The 27,786-nt window shown below is 38.2% G+C and overlaps 1 protein-coding gene across 3 annotated transcripts in view; it reads left to right on the top strand.

The window, feature by feature from the left end:
- TESK2 (testis associated actin remodelling kinase 2) overlaps positions 1 to 27,786 on the top strand; it is a 130,915-nt gene that overhangs the window by 54,683 nt on the left and 48,446 nt on the right. For all 3 annotated transcript variants that reach the window (XM_075997733.1, XM_075997734.1, XM_075997735.1), the window contains one exon: positions 16,472 to 16,593. In XM_075997733.1, the coding sequence (XP_075853848.1) occupies positions 16,472 to 16,593 (122 nt within the window). The remainder of the gene's footprint in view (positions 1 to 16,471; positions 16,594 to 27,786) is intronic.

Below are 27,786 nucleotides of genomic sequence, written 5' to 3'. Positions count from 1 at the left end.
AAAAACAAGGGAAAAAGTCAAGGAAAAGACTATGAATAGAGTAACAAGTATTGAGCCTTGAGTTACCTTTATTTGGCAGAGGGTGTGGAGAAGAAAGAAAGAGAGTAGCAAGTTGTCTCCAGTGCAGACTTGGAGAAATAAACAAAATGGCAAGAGAGAGGAATGGCAGTCAGAGATAGGTTTCTAAAGATCAGGAAAGTTGCCAAATCTACGAAACATAAATTCTAAACAGTAAAACATATTGCAGAGATTTACAAAAGACAGAATAAAGAGGGAAAAGAACTTACTTTCCTACCTCCTACCACTCTTTTTTAAGGATTTTAGCCTTGAAAAGCCTGGGAGGAAGAAGATGATAATGGTCGCTTCTTGAGGCTCTGCACCTTGGAAATGGTCTTTGTTACATTTCCTTATTGCTTCTCAAAACTGCTTCTTGCTAAATTTCCTATTGTTTTCCCTGTTGCATTTATTTATTTTGCAACCCCTTTGAAGTACAGGGGTTTTTGAGAGGGAACTTTCCTGGGGAGGTTCAATGTTTTGGGGTGTGTGAATTGATGTGTTTCATATAACACCTTTCTCATTTGTATCACACCTATGCTTACGATTCATGCACAACAGTGTGTGATTGTAGTTTTTGGTCATATTCAGTACATTTAGCATTTGCTTCAGAGCTTATGTGGAAAGCTGGGCTACTAATTAATTAGAAAAGAATTTTGGGCTGGGCGCCTGTGGCTCACGCCTGTAATCCTAGCACTCTGGGAGGCCGAGGCGGGTGGATTGCTCCAGGTCAGGAGTTCGAAACCAGCCTGAGCAAGAGCGAGACTCCGTCTCTACTATAAATAGAAAAGAAATCAATTGGCCAACTAATATATATAGAAAAAATTAGCCGGGCATGGTGGTGCATGCCTGTAGTCCCAGCTACTTGGGAGACTGAGGCAGAAGGATTGCTTGAGCCCAGGAGTTTGAGGTTGCTGTGAGCTAGGCTGATGCTATGGCACTCACCCTAGCCTGGGCAACAAAGCAAGACTCTGTCTCAAAAAAAAAAAAAAAAAGAATTTTGCAAATGCCTCTTGTGGGCTAAGCTCAGCACTAGATGACATGAAAGGATGGATGATTTATCAGACAGCAATTTTTTTTTTTTCGAGATAGAGTCTCCCTCTGTTGCCCCAGGTATAGTACAGTGGTGTCATCATAGCTCACTGTAACCTCAAATTCCTGGGCTCAGGCGATCCTCCTGCCTCAGCCTCCTGAAGCACTAGGACTATAGGTGTACATATGCCTCAGTCTCCTAGAGTGCTAAGATTACAGGCATCAGCCACTATGCCTAGCCAAAGACAGCAAATTTTACTGTGTGCATATTACTGCTGTTAACTAAAAAAAAAAAAAAAACCATAAGCTTTATATTTTGGGAAAAGGGGAGCTTTATTTCTTGTGAAGGGTTTTTACCCTGTAGTGGCCATTCTGTCAGGCTGGGAAACACTGCTTTGGCTATAAACCAGGAATAGTGGAAACAGATTTTATACTGAGCGGGGTGCCTGAATATACATATTTAACAAGCTATTGGAAGAGTCATGAATATTTGTGAGGAAAAACCCACGTGTGTAATTGTGCTTTATACTTTCCATCCCATCATGGCTGGAAACTCAGTTTTAAGGTTATTCTGGGGTCCCCCAGGCTGAGATCAGGTCCATTCAGTTAGTGGGGGGCTTAGGATTTTATTTTTAGTTCATGCTATGATCTCCCAATATCTTTTACTTTATTGATTATCCAGCTGTAAAAACAAAAACTGAAAGCGTAACAAGTTGTGTGTACATCCTGGACTCACTCAGTACACAAAAGTATTTCTGTAAATTATATATATGAAAACATGTGAAAGATGATTATAAAAAGCTGATTCTAGAGTGTGTTATTTTGCAGCGAGAAGAGGGAGAGTGTTGGTTGTTTTCCCTTTTGGGATCTCATAGCACTTTGCTGATACCTCTGTTCTAGCATGTAATAAACATTGTAATTATTTACTATATTAATTTATTTACTCAGTAGATATTTAAGTAATGCTATTTAGATGTAGGATATTGAGCTGGCTACCAGGAATAGACAAATAAGATAAAATCCTGCCATAAAAGAGTTCTTTGCCTAGGGTAGAAGAAGACAGGAAGTACATTTAAAATACAATATCTGCTAAAAGAGAGCATTTTGTAAGGGCCTGCTATTACTCAATACATAGTTGCTAAGTGTGTGAAAGTATGCCTTAGTACTGGACACAGGTAAAAAGCTTGTTTGAAGTTGTTCCTAGAGGAGGTCACCCTTGAGTTTTCTTGAAGGATAAGAAAGAGTTTGTCAGGCAGGACAAGCAGGGGAAGGATATACCAAGCAGGTGTAAAAGCATGTACACAGGCACAAAGGAATAAGAGCATGGGATATTCTAGGAATGGTGAGAAATTGGGTTTGGCTTAAGGTCTAGTGGGTGCATGTAAAGAATGGCAGGCCTTACATGAGTCTAGAATGCAGAGACCAGAAGATAAAAGATTTATTTTTTTTTTGAGACAGAGTCATCTTGCTCTGTCACCCAGGCTACATAGAGTACAGTGGCGTCGTGATAGCTCACTGCAACCTCAAACTTTTGGGCTTAAGTGATTCCTCCTGCCTCAGCCTCCTACTGAGTCCCTGCCTCAGCTGTGACTACAGGCGTGTGCCACTGTTCCTGGCTAAGTTTTAATTTTTCTGTTTTTTGTAGAGACAGGATCTTGTTCTTGCCCAGGCTGGTCTTGAACTTCTGACCTCAAGCAATACTCCTGCCTCAGCCTCCCGAGTAGCTGTGACTATAGGCTTGTGCTGCTGTCCTCGGCTGATTTTTCTACTTTTAGTAGAGATGCCGTCTTGTTCTTGCTCAGGCTGATTTCAAACTCCTGATCTCAAGTGATCCTCCTCCCTCAGCCTCCCATAGTGCTAGGATTATAAGTGTGAGCCACTGGGCCTAGCTCAAAATATTTTTTTTATCAGAGTCACTGGAGAGATAAGGGTTTTTATTTTACTTGTTGAGTATCCTTTATCTGAAATGCTTGGGAGTAGAAGTGTTTTGGATTTCAGATTTTGAAATATTTGTGTTATACTAACCAGTTGAACATCCCCTGAAAATCTGAAATCTTAAATGCTCCAATCAGTATTTTCTTGGAGTGTCATGTCAGCCCTCAAAAAATTTTGGATTTTGGAGCATTTCAGAGTTTGGATTTTCACATTGGTTATACTCAATCTCTATTAGCTTTTTTCCTCCCCCAAATTAGCTTTTGGTGTGTTGAACCTCTTTATTATTTCTTTGTTTTCTATTTTATAATTTTGGCTTTATCTTTATTATTATAGTATTTGTTTTAGGTTTACTCTGTTTTTCTAGCATCTCTAGTTGAACTTTTTTTTTTTTTTTTTTTTGAGACAGAGTCTCACTTTGTTGCCCAGGCTAGAGTGAGTGCCATGGCGTCAGCCTGGCTCACAGCAACCTCAATCTCCGGGGCTCAGTGATCCTACTGCCTCAGCCTCCCGAGTAATTGGGACTACAGGCATGCGCCACCATGCCCGGCTAATTTTTTGTATATATATTTTTAGTTGGTCAATTAATTTATTTCTATTTTTGGTAGAGACGGGGTGGTTTTGAACTCCTGACCTTGAGCAATCCGCCTGCCTCGGCCTCCCAAAGTGCTAGGATTACAGGCGTGAGCCACCACGCCCGGCCTTCTAGTTGAACTTTAATACATTTGTTTTTAATCTTTTGCAGTTGAGTTAGGATTGTCTTTTGTAGTATATTATAGAAACCCGAATACAGAGGCTTATTCAAATTAGAGATTAATTTTTCCTAAGAAGTCTTGAAAAAAATTTCTATGCCGTTGTGTAGTACTATGTACTATGTAGTACTATGTAGCTGCTATATAGTACTATGTTCCCTAGCACCCTTACAAGATATAACTACTCTTGATAAAAGCATAACATCTTTGCTCTAGGCTATAAAAAGGGAGAAAGAAAAAGGACAGTGTTTCATCAGGAAAGCAGTAGCATTTCCAGAAATCCCACCTAGCAATTCCCACTTGAGTCTTCTTACTAGAGTTATACCACATGGACTCTTCTAGCTGTAGGGAAGATTGCCAGACTGAGTGTTTTAACTGAGCACATTGCCACTAATTGGGGTTCTACCAGTCAGGCGAAAGGGGAGAGTAAATGTCGAGTAAACAATTAGTATTGTCCACTAATGCTTGTTTTTTATTATAATGGATGAGTTCAAGGCCATAGATCTGTTTTTGTCTAGGTAGTTTAAGTCACTCCTGAATTTTCAGGTGGTTCCATCTTATAAAACTGTAGCCTTTTACACTAGCAGCAAATGGAATGCAGCCCATATTTCTGTCCATCCATATACCAGCAAGTGAGATAATAACCCATATTTCTGTCCAGCTATATTCTTGGGTACTTGACTCAAACCACAGATGGAACCACAGATGACATGTCTCCAAAGAGAGAGCAAAAACCTGTACCCCTTGCCAGAGATTTATCAACCACTGTAAACCCAAAAGTCATGTGCCTTGCCAGAGTACAAATTAACCCTAGGTACCCCACTGTAAAACACTTTCTCACAGCACAAACTAACCCTTGTTACCCTAAAAGCCAAAGAGATCAGAAAGACCAAAGGCAAAAGACAGCATAGCTCAGACCCGAGAGGGATTTACTCACAACTCTAAGGACTTCATGAGGAAGACAGAGATTTCTCTCAAAGAAAAAAAAGGAGGGGGGGCAGAGGAGAAGGAGGTTAGCACCTTTCTCTGTTTCTCAGAGTCTCAGGGTCACCAGCAATCTCCTTTTCAGGTCCTTTCATGGTAGCCAGATCTGTCAAAGGACAAAATTATAGCAAATTTAGTTGAAAGATCTCAATTGTCTTTATTGTTATTCTAGAATCTGGTAACACTTCATGTCCTAAAATAAAGTGTTCCAATCAGCTAAGCAGAAGTTGTTGGCTTTATAAACAGAGAAGAATGAAGAAAGCCAGAAGCAAAGAATGAAGAATACATATTAGTCCTTTCAGAGATCTTATAAGGTAGGGATAGGAAGATAAAATAATAGAAAAGTAACTGATTAGTTAAGATTAGATTACTTTAGGCTACTTCTTTTGTATAAGGATTAAAGTAGTGTTAGTTTAGGTTTGGTGACATGGAACTTTAGCCTGGGTAACTCCATTTTAATTGTTAGTCTGGTCTGTTGGGGCCTAGTGCAGTAATTTAGTTCAAAACAATGGCCTTGGCCTGGCGCGGTGGCTCATGCCTGTAATTCTAGCACTCTGGGAGGCCGAGACGGGTGGATTGCTCGAGGTTAGGAGTTTGAAACCAGCCTGAGCAAGAGCGAGACCCCGTCTCTACTATAAATAGAAAGAAATTAATTGGCCAACTAATATATATATAAATTAGCTGGGCATGGTGGCACATGCCTGTAGCCCCAGCTACTTGAGAGGCTGAGGCAGGAGGATCGCTTGAGCCCAGGAGTTTGAGGTTGCTGTGAGCTAGGCTAATGCCATGGCACCCACTCTAGCCTGGGCAACAAAGTGAGACTCTGTCTCAAAAAAAAAAAACCCCAAAAACCAAAAAAACCCAAAACAATGGCCTCCTATAATTTTCGTTTAGTAGCATTTTGGCAATTTTTTTCATGTATACTTGAAAAAAATAAAATCCTACCTTTGTTAAGACAGAATTAGATCAAGCATGTCAAGTTTGTTATTAAATGTTCCATATCCTTACACATTTCTTGTCTTCTTGAGCTTTTAATTTCTGAAAGGTGTGTTAAAATGTCTCATGAAGATCATGGATTTGTCAAATTTGCCTTACATTGTTAGTTTTTGTTTTATATATTATAATATATATATTTTATATATATATTCTGTTGTTAGATACACATAAGATTGTGCTTATTATTCCTTGACAGAGTAATTATTATGCAGTGTTCAAACAGTGCTTTTTTCCCCTTAAATCAGTTGTTATATCCCTATCAGACCCAATATTCTTTGCATAGTCTGCATTCACATTCCAGCTCTGCCATTTACTAGATGCATGATTTGAGAAAGTAATGTAATCTATTTGTGCCTCAGCTTCCATAGCTATAAAATTGAGATATTAATAATATCTGTCTCACAGGATTACTTTGAGGATTAAATGATTTACTATATATAAAGCAATTGCACAGAAGAACGTAGTATGTAGCAAGTGCTATTAATGTTAACTATGTTATTGCTATTTTATAACTTTTTAAACATACTCCTAACTACCCTGAAATGAAATTGATAGGTAATTTAGGTTACTGTTCCTCATAATTAAAAAAAAAAAACAACAAAAAACCCCAAGGCTGGGCGAGGTGGCTCACGCCTATAATCCTAGTACTCTGGGAGGCCGAGGCGGGTGGATTGCTCGAGATCAGGAGTTCAAAACCAGCCTGACCAAGAGCGAGACCCCGTCTCTACTATAAATAGAAAGAAATTAATTGGCCAACTAATATATATAGAAAAAATATTAGCCAGGCAGGTGGCTCATGCCTGTAGTCCCAGCTACTTGGGAGGCTGAGGCAGAAGGATTGCTTGAGCCCAGGAGTTTGAGGTTGCTGTGAGCTAGGCTGAGGCCACGGCACTCACTCTAGCCTGGGCAACAAAGCAAGACTCTGTCTCAAAAAAAAAAAAAATTCCAGCATGATACCCTAACTGTATAATAAAGGAAAAATTAAATTAGCAAAAATGTAGATTTTCTTTTCTTTTCTTTTCTTTTGAAGCAATGTATTGCCAGATCTGTCACCCTGGTTAAAGTGCAATGGTGCAGTCATGGCTCACTACAACCTCAAACTCCTGGGCTCAGGTGATCCCCTTGCTTCACCTTCCCGAATAGCTTGGACTATAGGGCACCACCACACCCCGCTAATTTTTCTAGTTTTCATAGAGACAGGGTCTTGATTTTGCTTAGACTTGTCTTGAACTTCTGACCTCAAGCAATCCCACTGTCTTGGCCTCCCAAAGTGCTTGGATTACAGGTGTGAGCCACTGCACCTGGCCTAAAAACGTAGAATTCAATATGCACATTTTTTGGTATGACTATTCTCGAAGACATATTGAAGTAGATAGATACTTTTACCCTCATAAACTAAGTTTAGACTTGAGAAGATAATCAGAGCCACTCTGTAAGAAGGAAAACTAAAGAGCAGAGGTGCTAGTGGGTATTGGAATAAAAATGTTGAAACAGGCTAGGTTTATTTGTATATGATAAGACAAAGAGAGAAGTGATTTAAATTGAAATAGGGATAGCTTGCCAAGACAAATTAGATTGAGGAAGGAGAGAAAATGAGGAAGCATGATATATTTTTGTCAAATTTATTGAGCATTTCTTTGTAAAATGTTCACTTGGCTGGGTGTAGTGGCTCATACCTGTAATCCCAGCACTTTGGGAGGCAGAGGTGGGAGAATCACTTGAGGCCAGGAGTTTGAGGCCAGCCTGGGCAACATAGTGAGATCCCATTTCTAAAAAAAAAAAGAAAAGAAAATTAGCGGAGCATGGTGTCATACTCCTGTAGTCCTAGCTACTTGGAAGGCTGAGGCAGGAGGATCACTTGAGGCCAAGAGTTCAAGGTTATAGTGATCTATGATTGTGACACTGTACTCCAGCCTAGGCAGCAGAGTGAGATCCTATGTTTAAAAGAAAAAAAAGAAGTAGTAGTTAAGCTATTTTGAATATTTCATTAGAGGAAAAAAGAAAGTTAGCTGGCAGTGTGGACACATTAATAACTTTATTTTCTGGCAAAATAAAATTACATTTTTATTTATGTTTGATATTTTGAAATAAAGACTAAAATCTCCATGAATATAAAAGCTACAAATATATTCTGATACAGGTATGTCATACTGAGATTCAGATTATCAGAAGCAACGTAGTTACTGGTGATCTGATTTTCTGTAATATTAACTAATTTTTAATGATGTTCTGAAAAAAACAAAAAAACAGTTTTTCCTCAATTTACAATGTAGTTGCTTTCCTGAAAAATTCAGTATATATTAAAACCATGCAGGATGTAAAACAGAGTTAGAATCTAAACTCAGGTAATTATAAATATGTTCTTCCTTTACATGACTGGCAAGACATTCGAATTTCATACAGCACATGGAAAAATGCTTTTTTGTGCAAGACTATCCCATACCTTGCAGGATGTATAGCATCTCTGGCTGCAACACTCCCTATCCTCAATCATTGTGATAACCAAAACACTTCACCAAAACTTCCAAAATGCCTCCTAAGTGAGATATTATATAACCTCTGTTGCAAACTGTTGCTTTAGACTCTATTTTGCCTGATATTAATGTTGCTTTACCAGTTTACTATATATTTATCGTACACTCACTGTGACTTCTTGACTAGAAGTTTAAGCCACTCATTTAATAGTTAACTTTATGATTGAGGTGCGGTGGTGCAGTGGTTCAGGCCTGTAATCCCAGCAGGTAATCCCAGAGACACAGGGGATTGAGGTCGGAGGCTAAGGCGGGAGGATTGCTTTAGGCCAGGAATTTAAGACTAGCCTGAGTAACAGAGTAAGACTCCATCTCTTAAAAAATAAAATGAGGCCGGGCGCTGTGGCTCACGCCTGTAATCCTAGCTCTTGGGAGGCCGAGGCGGGCGGATTGCTCAAGGTCAGGAGTTCAAAACCAGCCTGAGCAAGAGTGAGACCCCGTCTCTACTATAAATACAAAGAAATTAATTGGCCAACTGATATATATATAAAAAATTAGCCGGGCATGGTGGCGCATGCCTGTAGTCCCAGCTACCCGGGAGGCTGAGGCAGAAGGATCACTCGAGCCCAGGAGTTTGAGGTTGCTGTGAGCTAGGCTGACGCCACGGCACTCACTCTAGCCTGGGCAACAAAGTGAGACTCTGTCTCAAAAAAAAAAAAAAAAACAAACAAAACAAAACAAAACAAAAAAAAAAATAAAATGAAAGATAAATTAAAAAGTTAGTTAACTTTATGATTGTTTTGTAACAGTTCTTATGTTATTATCCTTATTGCTAATTAATTATGTTCTTACTATTTTTATTAAATGGTGCTTGAAATAAACGTTTTTAGAGCAAATACTAAATGCTAGGAACTCTGCCAGAGAAGAGGTTCTCAACTTGGTTTCGTATCACACTGCTGAAGGTTGAAGTATATTGTATGTGATTTATTATTAAAAATGGCTAAAGTATCAACATATGCAAATAATTTAATTTTTTAATTTTTTTATATTTCTTTTTTTATAGAGAGACTAAAGGCATCAGCAAAATAATTTAATTTTTAAAAATATAAATTAGAGCTTAATTAAAGTTATTCCTGTATTAACTGTCACTTTCATTTACATGTTAATTTGCTCACTTGAATAGCATAAAAATGGGGTAGAATAATAGCTAATGGACATGGCATTATGTATAACCTGTGATCTGTTTTTTCTATTCCAGAGTCTATAGTGAGCCATCTGCTGATGTCTGTTGATAGTTATGTAATTATGGCTCTACTTTTCTTTCCTACATACCTTTTTAGATTTTGATTAAAATCTAGATTTTTCCACATGACAGAAAGTCCTACATGTCAGAAGGTAGAGGTTGGGGGGTGTTATGGAGTGACACGCAGAATTAACTATTCTGGAGGCTAAAGAAATGAATAAGGCAGTCTTTACCCTTAGGCACACAGGGGGATAGATGGACAGGTAGACCAACAGCATATAATATGCAAGTGCTGTAATAGAGATAATAAGGACAGAGTACTAAGAAAACAGTGGAGCCATCCAACTTTTCTTGAAGTAAAGTGGGATTTTCCTAAGGGAAGTGATATTTCCTGTATCTTAAATAATCAAAAGGAATTTGGTAGGGAGATTGGGAAGGCAAGAATAGCATGTGGCAAGGCTAGGAAGTATGAGAGAGCATGGTGTGTATGGAAAGAATTGCAAATAGGGTATAATAGCTAAAGATAAGGGGAGAGGTGGGTGAGGATAAACAGGGAACAGTTGATAGATTTAGTTTTGCTAAGGAGTTTGGACTTTATTCCATAGATAGTTGTGAGCCATTGGAGAATTTTAAGATGGAAAGCATCAAGATAACTTTGCAATTTGGGAGGCACAAGTCTAATAAGCTGATGTCTCATGTTGCATCAAGCACAGTGCCTTGTACATAGAAGTTGATAATATTTGATACTATTTGAATGTAGCTGAAAAGAAAAATGAAAGATTATCCCTCACTTCCAGACTGGATGCACGTACTTGACCGGCCTTTAGTGTGTGGTTGTAGCTATTTGCAGATCTTGAAGTTATCTTCAGCTGTGGTTTTAGTTTTTTGTTCTGTTCAGAGTCTTTGATCAAGGGGAGAAACTCTGTTCCTGATTGTTGCTTATCTAATGTCATTTTATGTTTTTTTGTTGCCTATCATCAATAACTTTAAGAAGTGATTCGAGATTCTTTTGATCATCCTGTATATAGTTTTCTGTTTTCTGGTTGGCCTTTTATTTATTTTATTTTATTTTAATTTTTTTGAGACAGAGTCTCACTCTGTTGCCCAGGCTAGAGTACTGTGGTGTCAAGGCTAGCTCACAGCAACCTCAAACTCCTGGGCTCAAGCAATCCTGCCTCAGCCTCCCGAGTAGCTGGGACTACAGGCAAGCGCCACCATGCCCGGTTAATTTTTTTTATATATTTTTAGTTGGCCAATTAATTTCAATTTTTATTTTTTACTAGAGATGGGGTCTTGCTGTTGCTCAGGCTGGTTTCGAACTCCTGACCTTGAGCAATCCGCCCGCCTTGGCCTCCCAGAGTGCCTGGATTTACTGTTGTGAGCCACCATGCCCGGCGGCCTTCTGTCTTTATCTTCCGTTTATACTTTATCTAGAGGAATTAATGGGGTGATAGAATATATTCATTAGGTTACCACCATGCTGGTAGAGAAACTCTTGTTTGCTCAGACTTATCTAGTGACTTAGTATTGTTATTTGATAATATTTGTGGATTTTTGTTTGTTTTGGTTTACTCCTGTGGCTTCCTTAGAATCTACAGGGTACTTGTACTTCTGAGCATGTGAAAAAGAAGCCTGTGGTCTATAGAACTTTTGCTTTTAAGTTGGATGCTCGTGCCTGTAAGGTTGGTGGCTCACACCTGTAATCCTAGCACTTTGGGAGGCTGAGGCTATAGGATTGCTTGAGGACAAGACCAATATAGCGTGACCTCGAAACCTCAAGACTTCATCTCTACAAAAGAAATTTTAAAAATTAGCTGGGTATGATAGCATTTGCCTCTAGTTCTAGTTACTCAGGACTCACTATACCTGGCTCAAAAGTTTTTTTTTTTTAAAACAGGGTCTACTCTGTTGTCTGGGCTAGAGTGCAGTGGCTGATTATAGCACATTGCAGCCTCAAACTCCTGGGCTTAAGCAAGCCTCCTACCTCAGGCCTCCTACTGGGACTACAGACACATGCCACCATGCCTAGCTGATTTAAAAAAATATATTTTTTTAAGAGACAGAGTCTTACTATGCTGCCCAGGCTGGTCTTGAACTCCTAGCCTCAAGCGATCCTCCCACCTTGGCCTCCCAAAGTGCTAAAATTATAGGTGTGAGCCACTGTGCCTGGCCTTAAAAGTCTTTTATATCTTTTGTTGACCCAAAATCCAGTCAATGTTTCAAAAATGCATTTCATTTTTTTGGTTTTTTTTTTTTGAGACAGAGTCTCGCTTTGTTGCCCAGGCTAGAGTGAGTGCCATGGCGTCAGCCTAGCTCACAGCAACCTCAAACTCCTGGACTCAAGCAATCCTCCTGCCTCAGCCTCCCGAGTAGCTGGGATTACAGGCATGCGCCACCATGCCTGGCTAATATTTCCTATATATATTAGTTGGCCAATTAATTTCTTTCTATTTTTAGTAGAGATGGGGGTCTCGCTCTTGCTCAGGCTGGTTTCGAACGTCTGACCTCGAGCAATCCTCCCGCCTCGGCCTCCCAGAGTGCTAGGATTACAGGGGTGAGCCACTGCACCTGGCCTAATTCTCTTTTAATCTAGAATATTCCTCCATATTTTGTCTGTTTTCTATGACATAAATGTATTTGAAGAGTACTGTCCAGTTGTCTTTTAGATATTCTGGATGTATCAAATTGTTTTATTGTGATTAGATTTGAGTTAAACATTTTGGCAGGTGTATCACATTAGAAAGCTGATAATGTTGGGTGTCTAACTTTTGGTAATGCTAAATACAACCTCTTGGTTAAGGTTCTAACCACCAGATCTCTCCATTTGAAAGGTATATTTTCCCCTTGTAATAAATAAGTAATCCTGGAACCATATACAGATTTGAATTTGCTACTTTCACTTACAATTACAATATGCATTTTCTATGTCATCTCAAACTCATCTGATATGCTAAATTTTTATGAACATATAGTTTCTTCTTTTTATTAAAAAATACATATTTATTGAATGCTTTTATATGCCTGCAGTGTGTTTAGAGATGATCTCATTTATCTAATTTTATCCTCATAACAGTTCAATGAGATAGAGACTATAATTCACTTCATTTTATAACGGAAGACTTCAGAGAGAACTCACTCTCATTATTCAAGTTTTAAAACTTGGATTCAGTCTACTCAGCTCCAAACCTGAAACACTTCACCCTTTGCTATATTCTTCTTTAGAAACTGCATTTAGAGATGCTGTGGTAGTATCAGAGTTTAAAAGCCAAGGAGAGGCTGGGTGCGGTGGCTCACGCCTGTAATCCTAGCTCTCTGGGAGGCTGAGCCAGGTGGATCGTTTGAGCTCAGGAGTTCGAAACCAGCCTGAGCAAGAGCGAGACCCCGTCTCTACTATAAATAGAAAGAAATTAATTGGCCAACTAATATATATAGAAAAAAATTAGCCGGGCATGGTGACGCATGCCTGTAGTCCCAGCTACTCGGGAGACTGAGGCAGCAGGATTGCTTGAGCCCAGGAGTTTGAGGTTGCTGTGAGCTAGGCTGACGCCACAGCACTCACTCTACCCTGGGCAACAAAGTGAGACTCTGTCTCCAAAAAAAAAAAAAGTCGAGAGTAATCAGCAATAAGTTAGGATATATTTTAAAATAATTAAAAGAATAGAATTGGATGTTCCTAACACAAAAAAATGATAAATGCTTGAGGTGATGGATATCCCAATTAAATTATCCTGATTTGATTAATTCACATTGTTTGCCAATATCAAAGCATCACATGTACCCTATAAAGATGTACAGCTATCATGTACCCATAATAAGTAAAAACTTAAAAAAAAAATTTAATAGTCAAGGAGAGGTAGTCATTTTCTTACCTTGGTGGTTTTCTTACCTTTATTTATTTATTTATTTTTATTATTATTATTTATTATTATTATTTTTTGCCTTTATTTATTTTTAATTGTGCTAAAATACATATAACATAAAGTTTACCATCTTAACCATTTTTGAGTGTATAGTAGTAGTGTTAAGTATATTCACACTGTTGTACAAGCATCTCCAGAGCTGTTTTTATCTTGCAAAACTGAAACTCTATTACCCATAAGCAACTCCACATTCCTGTCTTTTTCCATCCCCTGCCCACCACGATTCTACTTTCTGTCTCTATGATTTTTTTTTTTTTTTTTTTTTTTTGAGACGGAGTCTCGCTCTGTTGCCCAGGCTAGAGTGAGTGCCGTGGCGTCAGCCTGGCTCACAGCAACCTCAAACTCCTGGGCTCAAGCAATCCTTCTGCCTCAGCCGCCCGAGTAGCTGGGACTACAGGCATGCGCCACCATGCCCGGCTAATTTTTTTATTTTATATATATTAGTTGGCCAATTAATTTCTTTCTATTTATAGTAGAGACGGGGTCTCACTTTTGCTCAGGCTGGTTTCGAACTCCTCACCTCGAGCAATCCACCCGCCTCGGCCTCCCAGAGAGCTAGGATTACAGGCGTGAGCCACCGCGCCCGGCCTGTCTCTATGATTTTGACCACTCTAAGTACCTCATATAAATAGAATCATCATATAGTATTTGTCTTTTTGTGACTGGCTCCTTTTATTTAGAATAATGTCCTCAAGGTTTATCCATATTATAGCATGTGTCAGAATTTCCTTTTTAAGGCTAACATTCCATTATTTATATTTGAGTGTGGCCTTGAACGATAAGTAGAATTGGGGCAAGGGGATAAGAGACAAGAAGAGAAAGAATATTTTATACAGATTAAAGATAAAATACAGTGAGTTATGTACATGCTCAACATCTTGTCCACTTGCTTAAGGAAGTGAGTTTTTTTCTGATTAATCTGAAATGCAGCTATCTCTGAATTTCCTGCATTATTTTAATATCAAACTTTCTTAAAAGCAGACATTTTGATAAAAGCTCAGCATGATAGTTTTCTGATAATGGAAAAAAAAAAGATGGAGAGCCCTTATTAAAACACAGTTGTCTTCTGTAAATAGAGTTGGAAAAATACTGTCAGTGAGCTCTTTGTATATAAATGTTTCTTTTAACTTATCCATGCAGGATCTGAAAAGGAAAGCTACTTCTCTTTCATCAATCACGAGGTGCATGACAACAGAATCATTGATGCACTGAGAAGAGAGTTGGGTTCCAAATCTTACTCAGTGATCTAGAAGAGGAGAGAGGCAGCCAGTGCTCTGCCTCAGTTTTTCTGATCAGGGTTCCTGTGGCTCTGAGTGTTTTACCCCATGCCCCACTTCCCCTCTTCTTTCTGGCCACTCTGAAACATTATTTCTTTGAATTATAAAATAAGCTGTGGGGGGCATGGGCAATATATATAACCTTAACACTTGTACCCCCATAATATGCTAAAATAAAAACATTAAATAATTAAATAACTAAATAAAATAAGCTGTGATGTCTGTCCTATGTTAACAGCTATATTAAACTTCTGGGGCTATTGTCATTACAAGGAGTTTCAGGATGTTCAAGAGTGAAATAGGTTGTCACATTTTCTATTGGAATTCACACATGGTCAAGTATAATATATTGAAATAATATTCCTAAAGTCCATAGGATGTTGACATTTTTGTATATCAAATCCTCCTTGTTGTGTAAGTTCTGAAGTGAATTTTTTTTTAAATCAGAAAATAGTGAGATCTCTGTATCTCTGTAAGTAGTGAGATCTCATCTCTCTTCATGATTTTTGTACTGCCTCATTCATAATTCCTCAGCAGGAAACACACACATCTCAGTGAATAATTGAACTTATTTTGAGTAAGATAAAATATTTTCCCTGGTAGTCTCATTTTGCTACTATCACATTTAGAGGATGAAAACATAGTTATTTTTTTTATAAGTAAAGTATTACGCTTTTTAAACCTGTGAAATGTGCATTGAAATGATAAAATAATATTTACACATGTAAAATAGATTGAATTCTATAGAGGATAAATGCTTTTAGAAGTAGGCTTTCGGCCAGGCATGATGGCTCATGCCTGTAATCCTAGCACTCGGAGGCTGAGGCGGGTGGATTGCTCAAGGTCAGGAGTTCAAAACCAGCCTGAGCAAGAGCAAGACCCTGTCTCTACTATAAAAATAGAAAGAAATTAATTGGCCAACTAATATACATATATATTTAGCCAGGCATGGTGGTGCATGCCTGTAGTCCCAGCTACTTGGGAGGCTGAGGCAGGAGGATTGCTTGAGCCCAGGAGTTTGAGGTTGCTGTGAGCTAGGCTGATGCCACAGCACTCTACCCTGGGGAACAGAGTGAGACTCTGTATTAAAAAAAAAAAAAAAAAAAAAGTAGGCTTTCATAGCTGGTGGGCATGGTAGGGCACCCTGTAGACTGAGGCAAGAGGATGTCTTGAGCCCAAGCGTTGGGGGCTGCAGTGTGCTATTATGGTGCTAGTGATGTGGCCCATGTTTGTTTTATTTAACTTAAGTGTCTTCAAGTAATTATAAGGTTATTTGTGTAGAGTTACTACAATATTAGCTATAAAAGTTTCACTGACTTTTTTCTATAACATGCAGTGCTTTTTTTCTTATAGATATGTTTTTATGGGGTTTGGGGGAGACTTTGAGTATGTAGGGTTAGTGTCTTATAGAGACAGTTTTATAGTGCATTAAGTGTTATATAAGGCTTATGCATATATCTATCTTTTTTGTGCACACTTAAAAGTTCCACAGTTAAGACTCACTGCTGTCAGTTCATAAGGAAGCAGCCTAAAAAATTTCCTGCATATTTTCCCTAAAGTATTAAAAAAAATATGATTTCTTGAGCTGTTATTAACCATGTTTTTTTGGCCAACACAATGTAAAACAATTTTGGTCTTGGGTGGAATAAATTCATCTTCATTAATGGGAGTGAGACTTTAATGTAATTGGATGTCTATTTTATCTAAACTGGCACTAACATATCTTGGCATATTCTACATTTGGAGACTTTGACCTCATGTATAATTGCTGCCCTTTGACCCTCTTCTCTTGGTCTGTTTTATTTGCTAGGTGCGCCACCGAGCTTCTGGTCAGGTGATGGCTCTTAAAATGAACACGTTGAGCAGCAACCGGGCAAACATGTTAAAAGAAGTGCAGCTCATGAATCGACTTTCCCATCCCAACATCCTTAGGTAATGGCTTTTCCTTCCTTCTGGAGACCAGTGACAAAGCTAAAACATTGAAGGCTTGCTAGAATAACACTGATGGCTAAAAAGACAGATTCAAGATTTATCATGCTGAATCTATCTTGCTGTGGTTTATTAACACTCTAGGTCTTTTTCTACCCACTAAGACTTAATTTCCTAGTAATTAACTGCATTTAATAACGCAACTTCTCCCTTCTCTCAAATTGCTTTACTCTCATTAGAACATTAGTAGCAACTCATTAGAACAGTTGTTTTCTATTGCTGATTAGTAATTTATCATAGAAAAAAGACTAGTCTTCATGTGGCTTTTAATTTTCCTAATTCCTTTGTGAGGAATCATAATTAAATCAGTGAGTGCAAATAAAAGTGAAATTATGCCCTCAAACTACCCTTAAGTTTTAGCACTCACTTTGAGAATTATTTTTTTTATATAGTAAGGTTATAATCATCACTTTCTAGTAATCAGTATCTGAATCTTTCTCACCTTCATTGTTTTGATATGTTAGTGAGGCAATTTATTTTCAAATGAGACCTAATAAGATAATTTAATTCAATATAAATTTAATTAGGGCTTATGTGTAAGACACTTTGAAAAATTTAAAGTGCTGTCTACATAGGGTCATTTTATTGCTAATATTTTATATACTTATATTGGGCTAGAGAGAAATCATATGGCTTAAGTATGGCTTATTTATTTGGTCAGTGGTACTAAATCATGAAATTAAATTATACTGCTTACTTGAAATTTTCGATATTTATGTAGACTTTATAGTCCAGCACAAAAATATTTAGCCAGTATTTTTATTGTACTGACTTTCTTTCAAATCCATCAATCAGTTTAACACATTTTTTGAGCATCTAATATATGCCTGATTATGCATGAGACATCACAAAGGTGTATATAAGATAGGTGTATATAAGATAGAGTGTCTGCTAGCAAGGAATTATACTCTGGGGACTTACATTGATGGAAAAAGAATTAATATTTAATAAATGAACCAAGACACCACCATTTGGGTAGAATAAATTTTAAGTGCTGTAAATGTTCAAAGGAGTGAGCGATCATATTAACTTGGCAGAGTCAGGAAAGCCTTCTTGGAAGAGGGGCCTTGAACCGGACCTTGAATTTTAATAGAATTTTAGAAGATAGGGAAGGAACTCAGAAAGGAGCAAAATAGTGATACATAAAACATATATAAACGTGCAAAGCTTTTTGAGAAGTCAATGAATAAAAACGCATTTGGCTAACAATGACAATAATGAGAACCAACATTTATTGAAGGCTTGTTGAATGCTCAGTGCATTACTGAAAAATTTAATCTTCACAACTGTTCTCCATTGAAGAAACTGAGGCCATGAGATTACGTATTGGTCAGGGTCTTGGACTTTAAGGCCTGAGTCCTTTGTACCAGGTTCCTCCTAGAAAAACTGAGGACTGATAGTATTGGTAGATGAAGGTAGAAAGGTAAAATTGAGCCAAATTATTCAAAAATGCTTTGCATAAAGCCAAAAAGTTTGTATTTTATGCTCTGTATATCGGATTCTGAGAAGGGAATTGCATGACAGGGTAACTGAAGGCAAGACACAGTATGGTTTAGCTATGGAAGACTGGTGCCAAGAAATTGGTTTGAGCTTCCACCATGTTTGAGAGTGAAATGAGTGAGGCTTGATTTGATATTCTGCTCAGGAAGTTTTAAGATGATCATATTTTCATTTTGCTCAAATAATATTTTTATTGTTTCATTATTATTACAGAAGTGATACAGAATTGCTATGGAAACATTTAGAAAATAGAGTTAGTAAAAACAAGAAAATAAAAATTGGTCTTAATCTCAGCACTTAGGGATAAGATGAATGTTAGTTAGCATTTTGGCATATTTCCTGCCAACCTTTTTCTGTTTCCTCATTCCTTTCCTTACTCTTCTCACTGTGAATTGGATGGGCAAATGCATGAAAGAGTGACTTTGAGTAAATTTTTAGATTACAGTGGCTCATGCCTATAATCCTAGCACTTTGGGAGGCTGAGGCAGGAGGATTGCTTGAAGTCAGGAGTTTGAGACCAGCTTGGGCAATAGTGAGACCCATTTCTACAAAAAATTAAAAAAATCAGCCGACATGGTGGTGGGTGCCAGCTACTTGGGAGTCTGAGGCAGGAGGATCACTTGAGCCCAGGAGTTGGAGGCTGCCGTGAGCTATGATGATGCCACTGCATTCTAGCTCAGGCGACAAAGTGAGACCCTATCTCAAAAAAAAAAAAAAAAAAATTATTCCATTACAACAAAATTTTAAAATATAGTTGTTATGTAATAGAAGCGGTACAGTATAACCTGAAACTGTAAAACTACTAGAAGAAAACATAGGGGAAAATCTCTATAACATTGGTCTAGAGACTAATATTTTGGATATGATCCCTAAAGCAAGGCAACAAAAGCAAAATAGACAAATGGAATTGCATCACACTAAAAGTTTCTGCACAGCAAAGGAAATAACAGAGTGAAGAGAAAATACTGGAAGAAAGGAAGAAAATATTTGCAAACCATATATCTGATAAGGGGTTTGTATCAAAAATATGTAAATAACTCAAACCACTCAGTAGCAAGAAAACAAATAACCCAGTTTAAAAATGGGCAAAGAATCTGAATAGACATTTCTTAAAAGAGGATATACAGATAGCCAACAGATTCATGAAAAAATGCTCAGTATCACACTAATCATTATGGAAATGAAAATTAAAACCACAATGAGGCTGGGCATGGTGGCTCATGCCTGTAATCTAAACACTTTGAGAGGCTGAGGCTGGAGGATCACTTGAGGCCAGGAATTGTATTTGAGGATCACTTGAGGCCAGAATTGAGGCTATGAGTTTATGATCACGTCTCTGTACTTCAGTCTGGGTGACAGAGCAAGACCTCATGTCTTAAAAAAAAAAGGACACACAAAAAAAGACAGACAAGCTGCTGGAGGCCATTGAAAGAACAGGCCACAGGAAAATAACAGGTAACACTTACTGAGCTTCTAAAACAAGCAACATAGCAAGACCTTGTCTCCACAAAAATACAAAATGAAAAAAAAAAAAAAAAAAAAATAAGCCAGGCATGGTGGGGCATGGCAGTAGTCCTAGCTACTAAGGAGGCTGAAGTGGGAGGATTGCTTGGGCCCAGGAATTCAAGTCTGCAGTGAGCTATGATGGTGCCACTACTCCAGCCTGGGCAACAAACTGAGACCCTGCCTATTTAAAACAAACAAACAAATAAAACTGTAATGAGATATTACTTAATACCCGTTAGAATGGCTATTAGCAAAATGATGAAAGATGACAAGTGATGACAAGAGAACCTTTGTACACCGTTGGTGGGAATATAAATTAGTACAACCATTATGGAAATTCCTCAGAAAACTAAAAATAGAACTACTGCATGATCTAGCAATCCCGCTTCTGGGGTTGTATCCAAGGGAATTGAAATTAATATGTCAAAGGGATATCTGCACTCTCATGTTCACTGCAGCAGTATTCACAATAGCCAAGATTTGGAATCAATCTAAGTGCCCATCAGCTGATGAATTAATAAAGAAAATATGGTATATATACACAATAGAATACTTATGTCCTTTACAAAGAAGGAAATTCAGGCTGGGCGAGGTGGTTTATGCCTATAATCCTAGCATTCTGGGAGGCTGAGGAGGATTGCTCGAGGTCAGGAGTTCAAGACCAGCCTGAGGAAGAGTGAGACCCTGTCTCTACTAAAAATAGAAAGAAATTAATTGGCCAACTAAAAATATATATAGAAAATATTAATGGGGCATGATGGCACATGCCTGTAGTACCAGCTACTCGGAAGGCTGAGGCAGAAGGATTGCTTGAGCCCAGGAGTTTGAAGTTGCTGTGAGCTAGGCTGACGCCACAGCGCTCTAGCCTGGGCAACAGAGTGAGACTCTGTCTCAAAAAAAAAAAAAGAAAAAAAAGAAATGAGCCAATGCAAACAAGAAATTCTTTTTTTATTTGATGTAGTTTAAGTTTAAATTGCCACATGAAGCTAGTGTCCATTGTATTGGACAATGCTGGGCTAGAGTCCACCTATATCTTTGCCCTTGTTTCACTAGACATACATGTGTTCCAGGCTAGAAACATGTAGTAGTGTTGTGATGAGACCATTGTTACCATTCCTGTTCCTCGTCTCTCTGATAGGCTTTCCTAGCTTATCTCCTTTTGTTCCTATTGCTTAGGAATGATTCCCCTCCCGCATCTTAGAAGATGTAATATTCTTTGTTTTCAGCTAAGTTTTCTAATGTATGAAAGGTAGCATTAGGCCAGGTGTACAGTGGCTCGTGCCTGTTATCTCAGAACTTTGGGAGGCCAAGGTAGAAGGATCACTTGAGGCCAGGAGCTCTGTTCAAGACCAGCCTGGGCAACACAGCAAGACCCCATCTCTATAAAAAAATTAAAAAATTAACTGAGCATGTTTGCATGTGCCTGTAGTCCCAGCTACTTGGGAGGTGGAGGCAGGAGGATCACTTGAGCCTAGGAGTTGGAGGTTGCTGTGAGCTGTGATCACACTACTGCACTCCAGTCTGGGAGACACAGTGAGATCCTGTCTCAAAAAAAAAAAAGAATGAAAGGTAATATTAACTCTATCCTGATCTTCATAATAAGTGGACAAATGAGATAATGTATATAAAACTTCTATCACAGGAACTGTCGCACTGTAAGTATAATACATGACAATTATAATTATTGTTAACCTCAGTAGGTTTGCACTATGATAGTAACTGTTTTTGTTCTGCATAAGCCATATGTCTACAATATACTGTAGTTTAAAAGCTTGGAAGTGAATTAATTTTTAAAAGAAGCTTCTAAGTTTTTATCTTTCATGTTTTTGTGTTTTCACTTTTCATTGTATACTTTGAATATAATAAAAGGAAATTATCCTAATCAGTGGCCTAGAGCAAGCTAAATCCTCTTTGTTTTTGTTACCCAAAGGCAGTACTAAGGCACTAGAAACATTTATTATACTTCCCTAGGACTCCTTAGTCAAACTAAGCATGACTATGTTTTATTCTTAAAGTTCTTAGAATTTGTATTTTCCAAATGCTTCTTAGTTGTCTTAGCAATTTACTTTTAACACTTTACAATGTAAATTTTTTGATTACTGTTAGTACGACTCTTAGTCTGCTTTCAAGCTATAAATACTATACGCTGTCTTTATTTTCTTTCGAGAAAGGGTCTTGCTCTGTTGCCTGGACTAGAGTACAGTGGCATCATTATAGCTCACTGCAACCTCAAACTCTTGGGCTTAAGTGATCCTCCTGCCTCAGGCCCCTGAGTAGCTGGTGCACACCTACAGGTGCACACCCACTACACCTGGCTAATTTTTCTATTATAGAGACAGGGTCTCGCTCTGCCACCCAGGCTGTTCTTGAACTAGCTTCAGGTGATCTTCCTGCCTCAGCCTCCCAAAATACTAGGATTACAGGTGTAAGCCGCCGTGCCAGCCTGTATGCTCTCTTTTATAGGTGCAGAAGCTGAGGTAGAAGTATGAAGAGTTTTCCCCCAAACTGAGATTAGATCTAAATTGGGAAGAATGCATCTCATAGAACCTTAGGATTTCACAGATGTGAAATCAGTAGCTGGCTCTGGGAGGGAGGCTTTTTTTTTTTGGGACAAAGTCTCACTCTGTCACCTAGGCTAGAGTGCAGTGGCATCATCATAGCTCACTGCAACCTCAGACTCCTGGACTCAAGTGATCTTCTGCCTCAGCCTCCCAAGTAGCTGGGATTACAGGCACATGCCATCACGCCCAGCTAATTTTTCTTTTTTTTTGGTAGAGATGGGGTCTTGCTCTTGCTCTGGCTCAGGCTTGTAGTCTCGATCTCCCAACCTCGAGTGATCTTCCTGCCTCAGGGGAGGGAGGTTGCTGAGCTGATGAGGCTTCCATTCCCCTCTCAGCTTCATCTAGCCAATGCAGCTCCACTTTTTATCTGTTTCATATTGAATTTATGTTTAAGAGTTTGAAGAAGAGTCTCCTGCTTAAAAAAAAAAAAAAAGAAAGAAAGAAAAGTTAAAAATGACTGTATTCATGATTTGGAAAGTCTATTTGGGAAGGAAGACTATCTGTATGATCTGCCAGATGGTAGGCATCTAATCCTCTAGGCATGCCTTGGTCCTCTGCTGCCATAGTTATTGTGTGCCCAGCAGGAGTGAGTGAGCTGAACTTTTGTTGTAGTTTTCTCTTTTTTTCTTGACCCCTTCACTCTGTGCTTCCCTTTTTCCTTTTGTCTCCCTCCTTCCTATGATTTTTATTTGGAAGGAAAAGAGTGGGCCTGGTAAATCATAGAGGCATTAGGTGTGTAAATTTTGTTCCTGTGTATGTATTTTTTTATACATGGGTACAGTTAAGATTGATTATTTTATCGTCAGTTGCTCTAAGTTATCAGTTAAAAAAAGGAACAGTGAAGTACTTTGTTGAGTGTAGGGACTGATTGTTTGGACCTTTTGTGAATAAGGTTGTTTATGCCAGGAAGTCTTGTGTCAAGATCTGTAACCCAATTCCCTGCCCTGCTCACTTCCACTCCCCAGTGGCCTTTCTGAGGACTTATACTAGGATTTGTTCTCATACTTCTTTGTTGCTCTTCATGCCATGAGAAATTTAATATTTCTTTTAGACTCCTCATTCACATTCTCATGCTTGCTTCTTTTTAGGTCACATTATGATCTACTAATTTTCATTCAAAACTGTTTTAGCTCTCCTTCAAAATTCATTTGCAACAACATGGTTGTCATTGTGTTAAAATGAAGAATATGCCTTCAATTCACCAAATATTTACTTGGAACTACTCAGTCCATTCCTGTGCTAGATGATAACATGATGAATACAAGATAAATAGAGGCAGGTTGTCTCCCAGATGTTCTCCTTAGGAAGCAAATTATACATGTAGGAAACAGACTAACATCAGCTAATGCTATGAGAACATGGCAGGATATTTGCCCAGTTTCATTTATTAAGATGAGATAGCCATTTTTCCAGTTACCCATTCTGATAAATCCCACAGTTATCTTTAGTAATTGTGTTTGTTCCTTACTTTTAATCAGAACCTCAGCTTTGATTCTAAATAAAGACTTATATCTATTCCTTCCCTTATATATCTGCTGTAATTCAGCCCTCTTAATTTTTACCTGAAGTAAATGATTTCCCCTACATCTTCACTCTCTTTTTCACTCTTCTTAATACACACATTTAATTTTATAGTTTATTTCTTAAAAATATTTCATGGCTCACATTGATTTCAGATTTGAGTCAAAAATCCTTTAGACTAAAATAAATAAATAAAAATCTTTAAGGCAGTTAAGATTTAATCTGTTTTTCTAATCTTATTGTCCACTCTTTTTCTTACTTACTTTATACAGCTCTACCATTTTATAATTGTGTTCTCCAGGACAAATTATTTAACCTCATGTTGAATAATTTTTTTGTGTTTTTTTTTGAGACTGAGTCTCACTCTATTGCTCAGGCTAGAGTGTCGTGGCGTTAGCCTAGCTCACAGCAACCTCAAACTCCTGGACTCAAGCAATCCTTCTTCCTCAGCCTCCCGAGTAGCTGGGACTACAGGCATGCGCCACCATGCCCAGCTTATTTTATACACACACACACACACACACACACACATACACACTTGTACTTATCCAGCTAATTTCTTTTTTTTTTTTTTAATTTGTTTTCTTTATTTGGTTTTTTTTTTTTCTTTTTCTTTGCCATCATGAAAAAAGGCTGACTAATAGCTAATTTCTTCCTATTTTTTTTTTTTTTTTAGTAGACACAGGGTCTTGCTCTTACTCAGGCTAGTCTCGAACTCCTGAGCTCAAACGATGTTGAATAATTTTTAAATGATCAGATTTTAAAAATATATTATCTTAGGGATGGGTCAGTGTGGGTGTTGGGTATGTTCCAGAATAAATGGGCAGTATTTTAAAATGATGGATTAATGTGGATCTCTGATTTTATCAGTGTAATCCTAGTGGGTGACTAGGTGAAAGAGTCTAAAGAGAGTTCTCAAAGCATCTTTTGTAATACTATAATAGCATATTGATAAGGGTGTCTTAACATTTGTTTCTCTTCACTGTGGCAGTGTAGAAGGTCCAATGATTTAGGACTCGAGTTGAAGTTCTAATTTCATATAACCAGAAAAATTTTGTAAAATAAATTATGGAATAAGCTTCAGCAATATTTATGTCATTATCAGTGGGTAGTGAAGTACTACAATCCAGAAAGAAGATGACTTTTAATATAAACAATGGCTACCATTTACTAAGTACCCATTATGGACCACTATTGATTAATTTCCTGCCCCACTCCATTTTTTCCTTTCCAGACCTTTCCCATTTCAGTAAATGAAGCCACCATTCATCTATTACTTAGGCCAAAAACCTGCAAGTCATTTTTAATGTATTTCTCTTAAACCCTATTTCAAACTATCAAATAGTTTAGCATTATCTTTAAAATATGTCCTGAATCTGACTACTTCTTACCACTTCCACATTTACTACTCTGGCTTAACCCTCCTAATTGATCTCCTAGTTTTCCCTTTTCCCCCACAATAGCCAGAATTATAATTTATTTTTATTTTGGAGACAGAATCTTACTCTGTTGCCCTGGGTAGACAGCAGGGGCTTCATTGTAGCTCTCTACACCTCAAATTCCTTGGCCCAAGTGATCCTCTGCCTCACCCTCCTGAGTAGCTGGGACTATAGGTGCGCGCCACCACACCTGGCTGATTTTTTCTATTTTTGGTAGCGATGAGATCACACTCTTGCTCAGGCTGGTATCAAACTCCAGAGCTCAAGTGATTCTCCTGCCTCTGCCTCCCAGAGTGCTAGGACTATAGGCATGAGCCACCTCACCAGCCAGAATGAATTTTTGAAAGGTAAATCAGATCATGTCATCTCTATGCTGAGTTTCCTAATATGGCTTTTTGTCACCCTTCAAATAAAATCCAAACTCTGTGCTTTAACCTACCAGGCCTTAAACGATTTGGCCTACCTACTCTGACCTTATTTCTGATAGATCACTATTCTATTTTTTTTGTTTGTTTTTTATCATTTCCACAGAATGGTGAACAGACCCCTCTGTTGTAACAAAAGGGCCTAGATCACCATTCTAACCATGTTGAGTCGGCTTGTTTCTCAAACACACCAAGCTTCCCCCTCTCTGCCTTCAAGGTCTTTGTACTTACTTTTGGCCATTTCCTGGATTGTCTTTTTTTTTTTTTTTTTTTTTTTTGAGACAGAGTCTCACTTTGTTGCCCAGGCTAGAGTGAGTGCCATGGGTCAGCCTTACTCACAGTAATCTCAAACTCCTGGGCTCAAGCAAGCCTTCTGCCTCAGCCTCCTGAGTAGCTGGGACTACAGGTATGCACCACAATGCCCGGCTAATTTTTTTCTATGTATTTTTAGTTGGCCATTTAATTTCTTTCTTTTTTTAAGTAGAGACGGGGGTCTTGCTCTTACTCAGGCTGGTTTCGAACTCCTGACCTTGAGCCATACTCCCGCCTCAGCCTCCCACAGTGCTAGTATTACAGGCATGAGCCACCGGGCCTGGCCCCTAGATTGTCTTTATCCCAGAATCATATGACATGCTTCTGAGATAGCCCCTCCTCAAAGAAACCTTTATGACTAGCCTGTCTAAAGTAGCCATCCATATCACTATTGATTCCCTTACCCTGCTTTATCTTTATAATTCTTATCACTTCTGAAATTATTTTATTCATTTATTTTTTTACTTACTGCTTAAAGCTTCCGGTATTGGATGAGTCCAGGCAGGTAGAACTTTATCTTGTTCACCATTGTATTTGCAGTGCCTATAGTGGTATCTCTGGAAGCTGGTACCAATTAGACACAGTCAGTTTGCATCACAGAAACTTTAACCCTTTGCACTGGGATGTCAAGTGTGGATAATGTCGAGTGGATAATGAGAAAAAAACAAGCGAGTACAAAGGGTTAAAAAGCTCAGGAACTGAAGATGGGTATCAGGCTTGGACTAAAAATAGGAGGACTATTGAAAATCTTTTAAGGGGTTAGTGGGCCTGGAAGTCACCACCACCATTTCTTGCAACTAAGAGGTGACTCTGTCTCTAAAATTTTTTTTTTCAAATTAGCTCAGAATTTGAGTCTGCCATGAACCATGATAACACCAGTGCATTCCAGCCTGAGTGACAGAGCAAGACCCTGTCTCAAAGAAAAGAAAAAGTCCACTGGGTACCCAGGACAATGAAAGAAAAACACCTACTTCAGAACAAATCATTATGTACTTTTAGAATATGAGTAATAAAAAGAAGATTCTAAGCACTTATAGGAAAAACCCCCAGATTCCATACATAGAGTTGAAAATCAGAATGGTATTAGGCCTCAGCACCAGCTCTGGAATCTAGAGCAATGGAACATCCTTTCTGAGAGAAAATGATTTCCTACTTAGAATTCTGTCTCAAGCCAAACTACCAGTCAAGCATGAGAGAAGAAAGACATTTTCAAGACAGGCAAATTTTCAAAAAATTTGCCTTTCGTGTGCCCTTTTTTCTGAAGGTACTGGAGGATATGTCCCATCAAAACAAGGGGGTAAACAAAATAAAAATAAAATGGAAGCCATAAGATCTAGAAAGAAGGGGTGTAGAAAAATAACAGGAAGCCCCAAGATGACTGCTGTGTAACAGAATAAGCCTACAGAATAAGCAGTTCAAATTGGTGCAGAAGGATTACGGTGTCCAGCAGAGATGCTGAAGAGGGGCTATGAGGAAAGAATTTACAGATTTCTTGACATGTTTGGCAGGGTGGAAATCCATATTCAGAAGAACTTTACAATTCTATTGGAGGCTCTGGAATGTAATAACTAAGCAAATGAAAAAGAGGCAAAACATAAAAAATAAAAAATATAATCATAATATAGTACTTGGCCTACTTATAATTAGTGAAAATAATGTAAATGCTAAGTCTGGATTTTCTCCCCTATTGATTTTACCCCAAATTGTGTTATAACAGTATTGGAAGGGAAATAGTTTAAGAGTGCTGGATTGTCAGCCTCTACACTGGAAAGTCAGTAGATAAGGTCAGAAATAATAGTGTAAGTATGGTAGCTGGATGTATGGAGGAAAATAGAAGAAACAGCTAAAAGAGTTGAAAGTGGTTCCCTCTGG

The sequence above is a fragment of the Microcebus murinus genome, chromosome 2 (assembly GCF_040939455.1).
Source record: "Microcebus murinus isolate Inina chromosome 2, M.murinus_Inina_mat1.0, whole genome shotgun sequence".
NCBI lineage: Eukaryota > Metazoa > Chordata > Mammalia > Primates > Cheirogaleidae > Microcebus > Microcebus murinus.
Note: the sequence above shows the minus strand (reverse complement) of the source record. Positions and strands in the feature narration are given on the sequence as shown.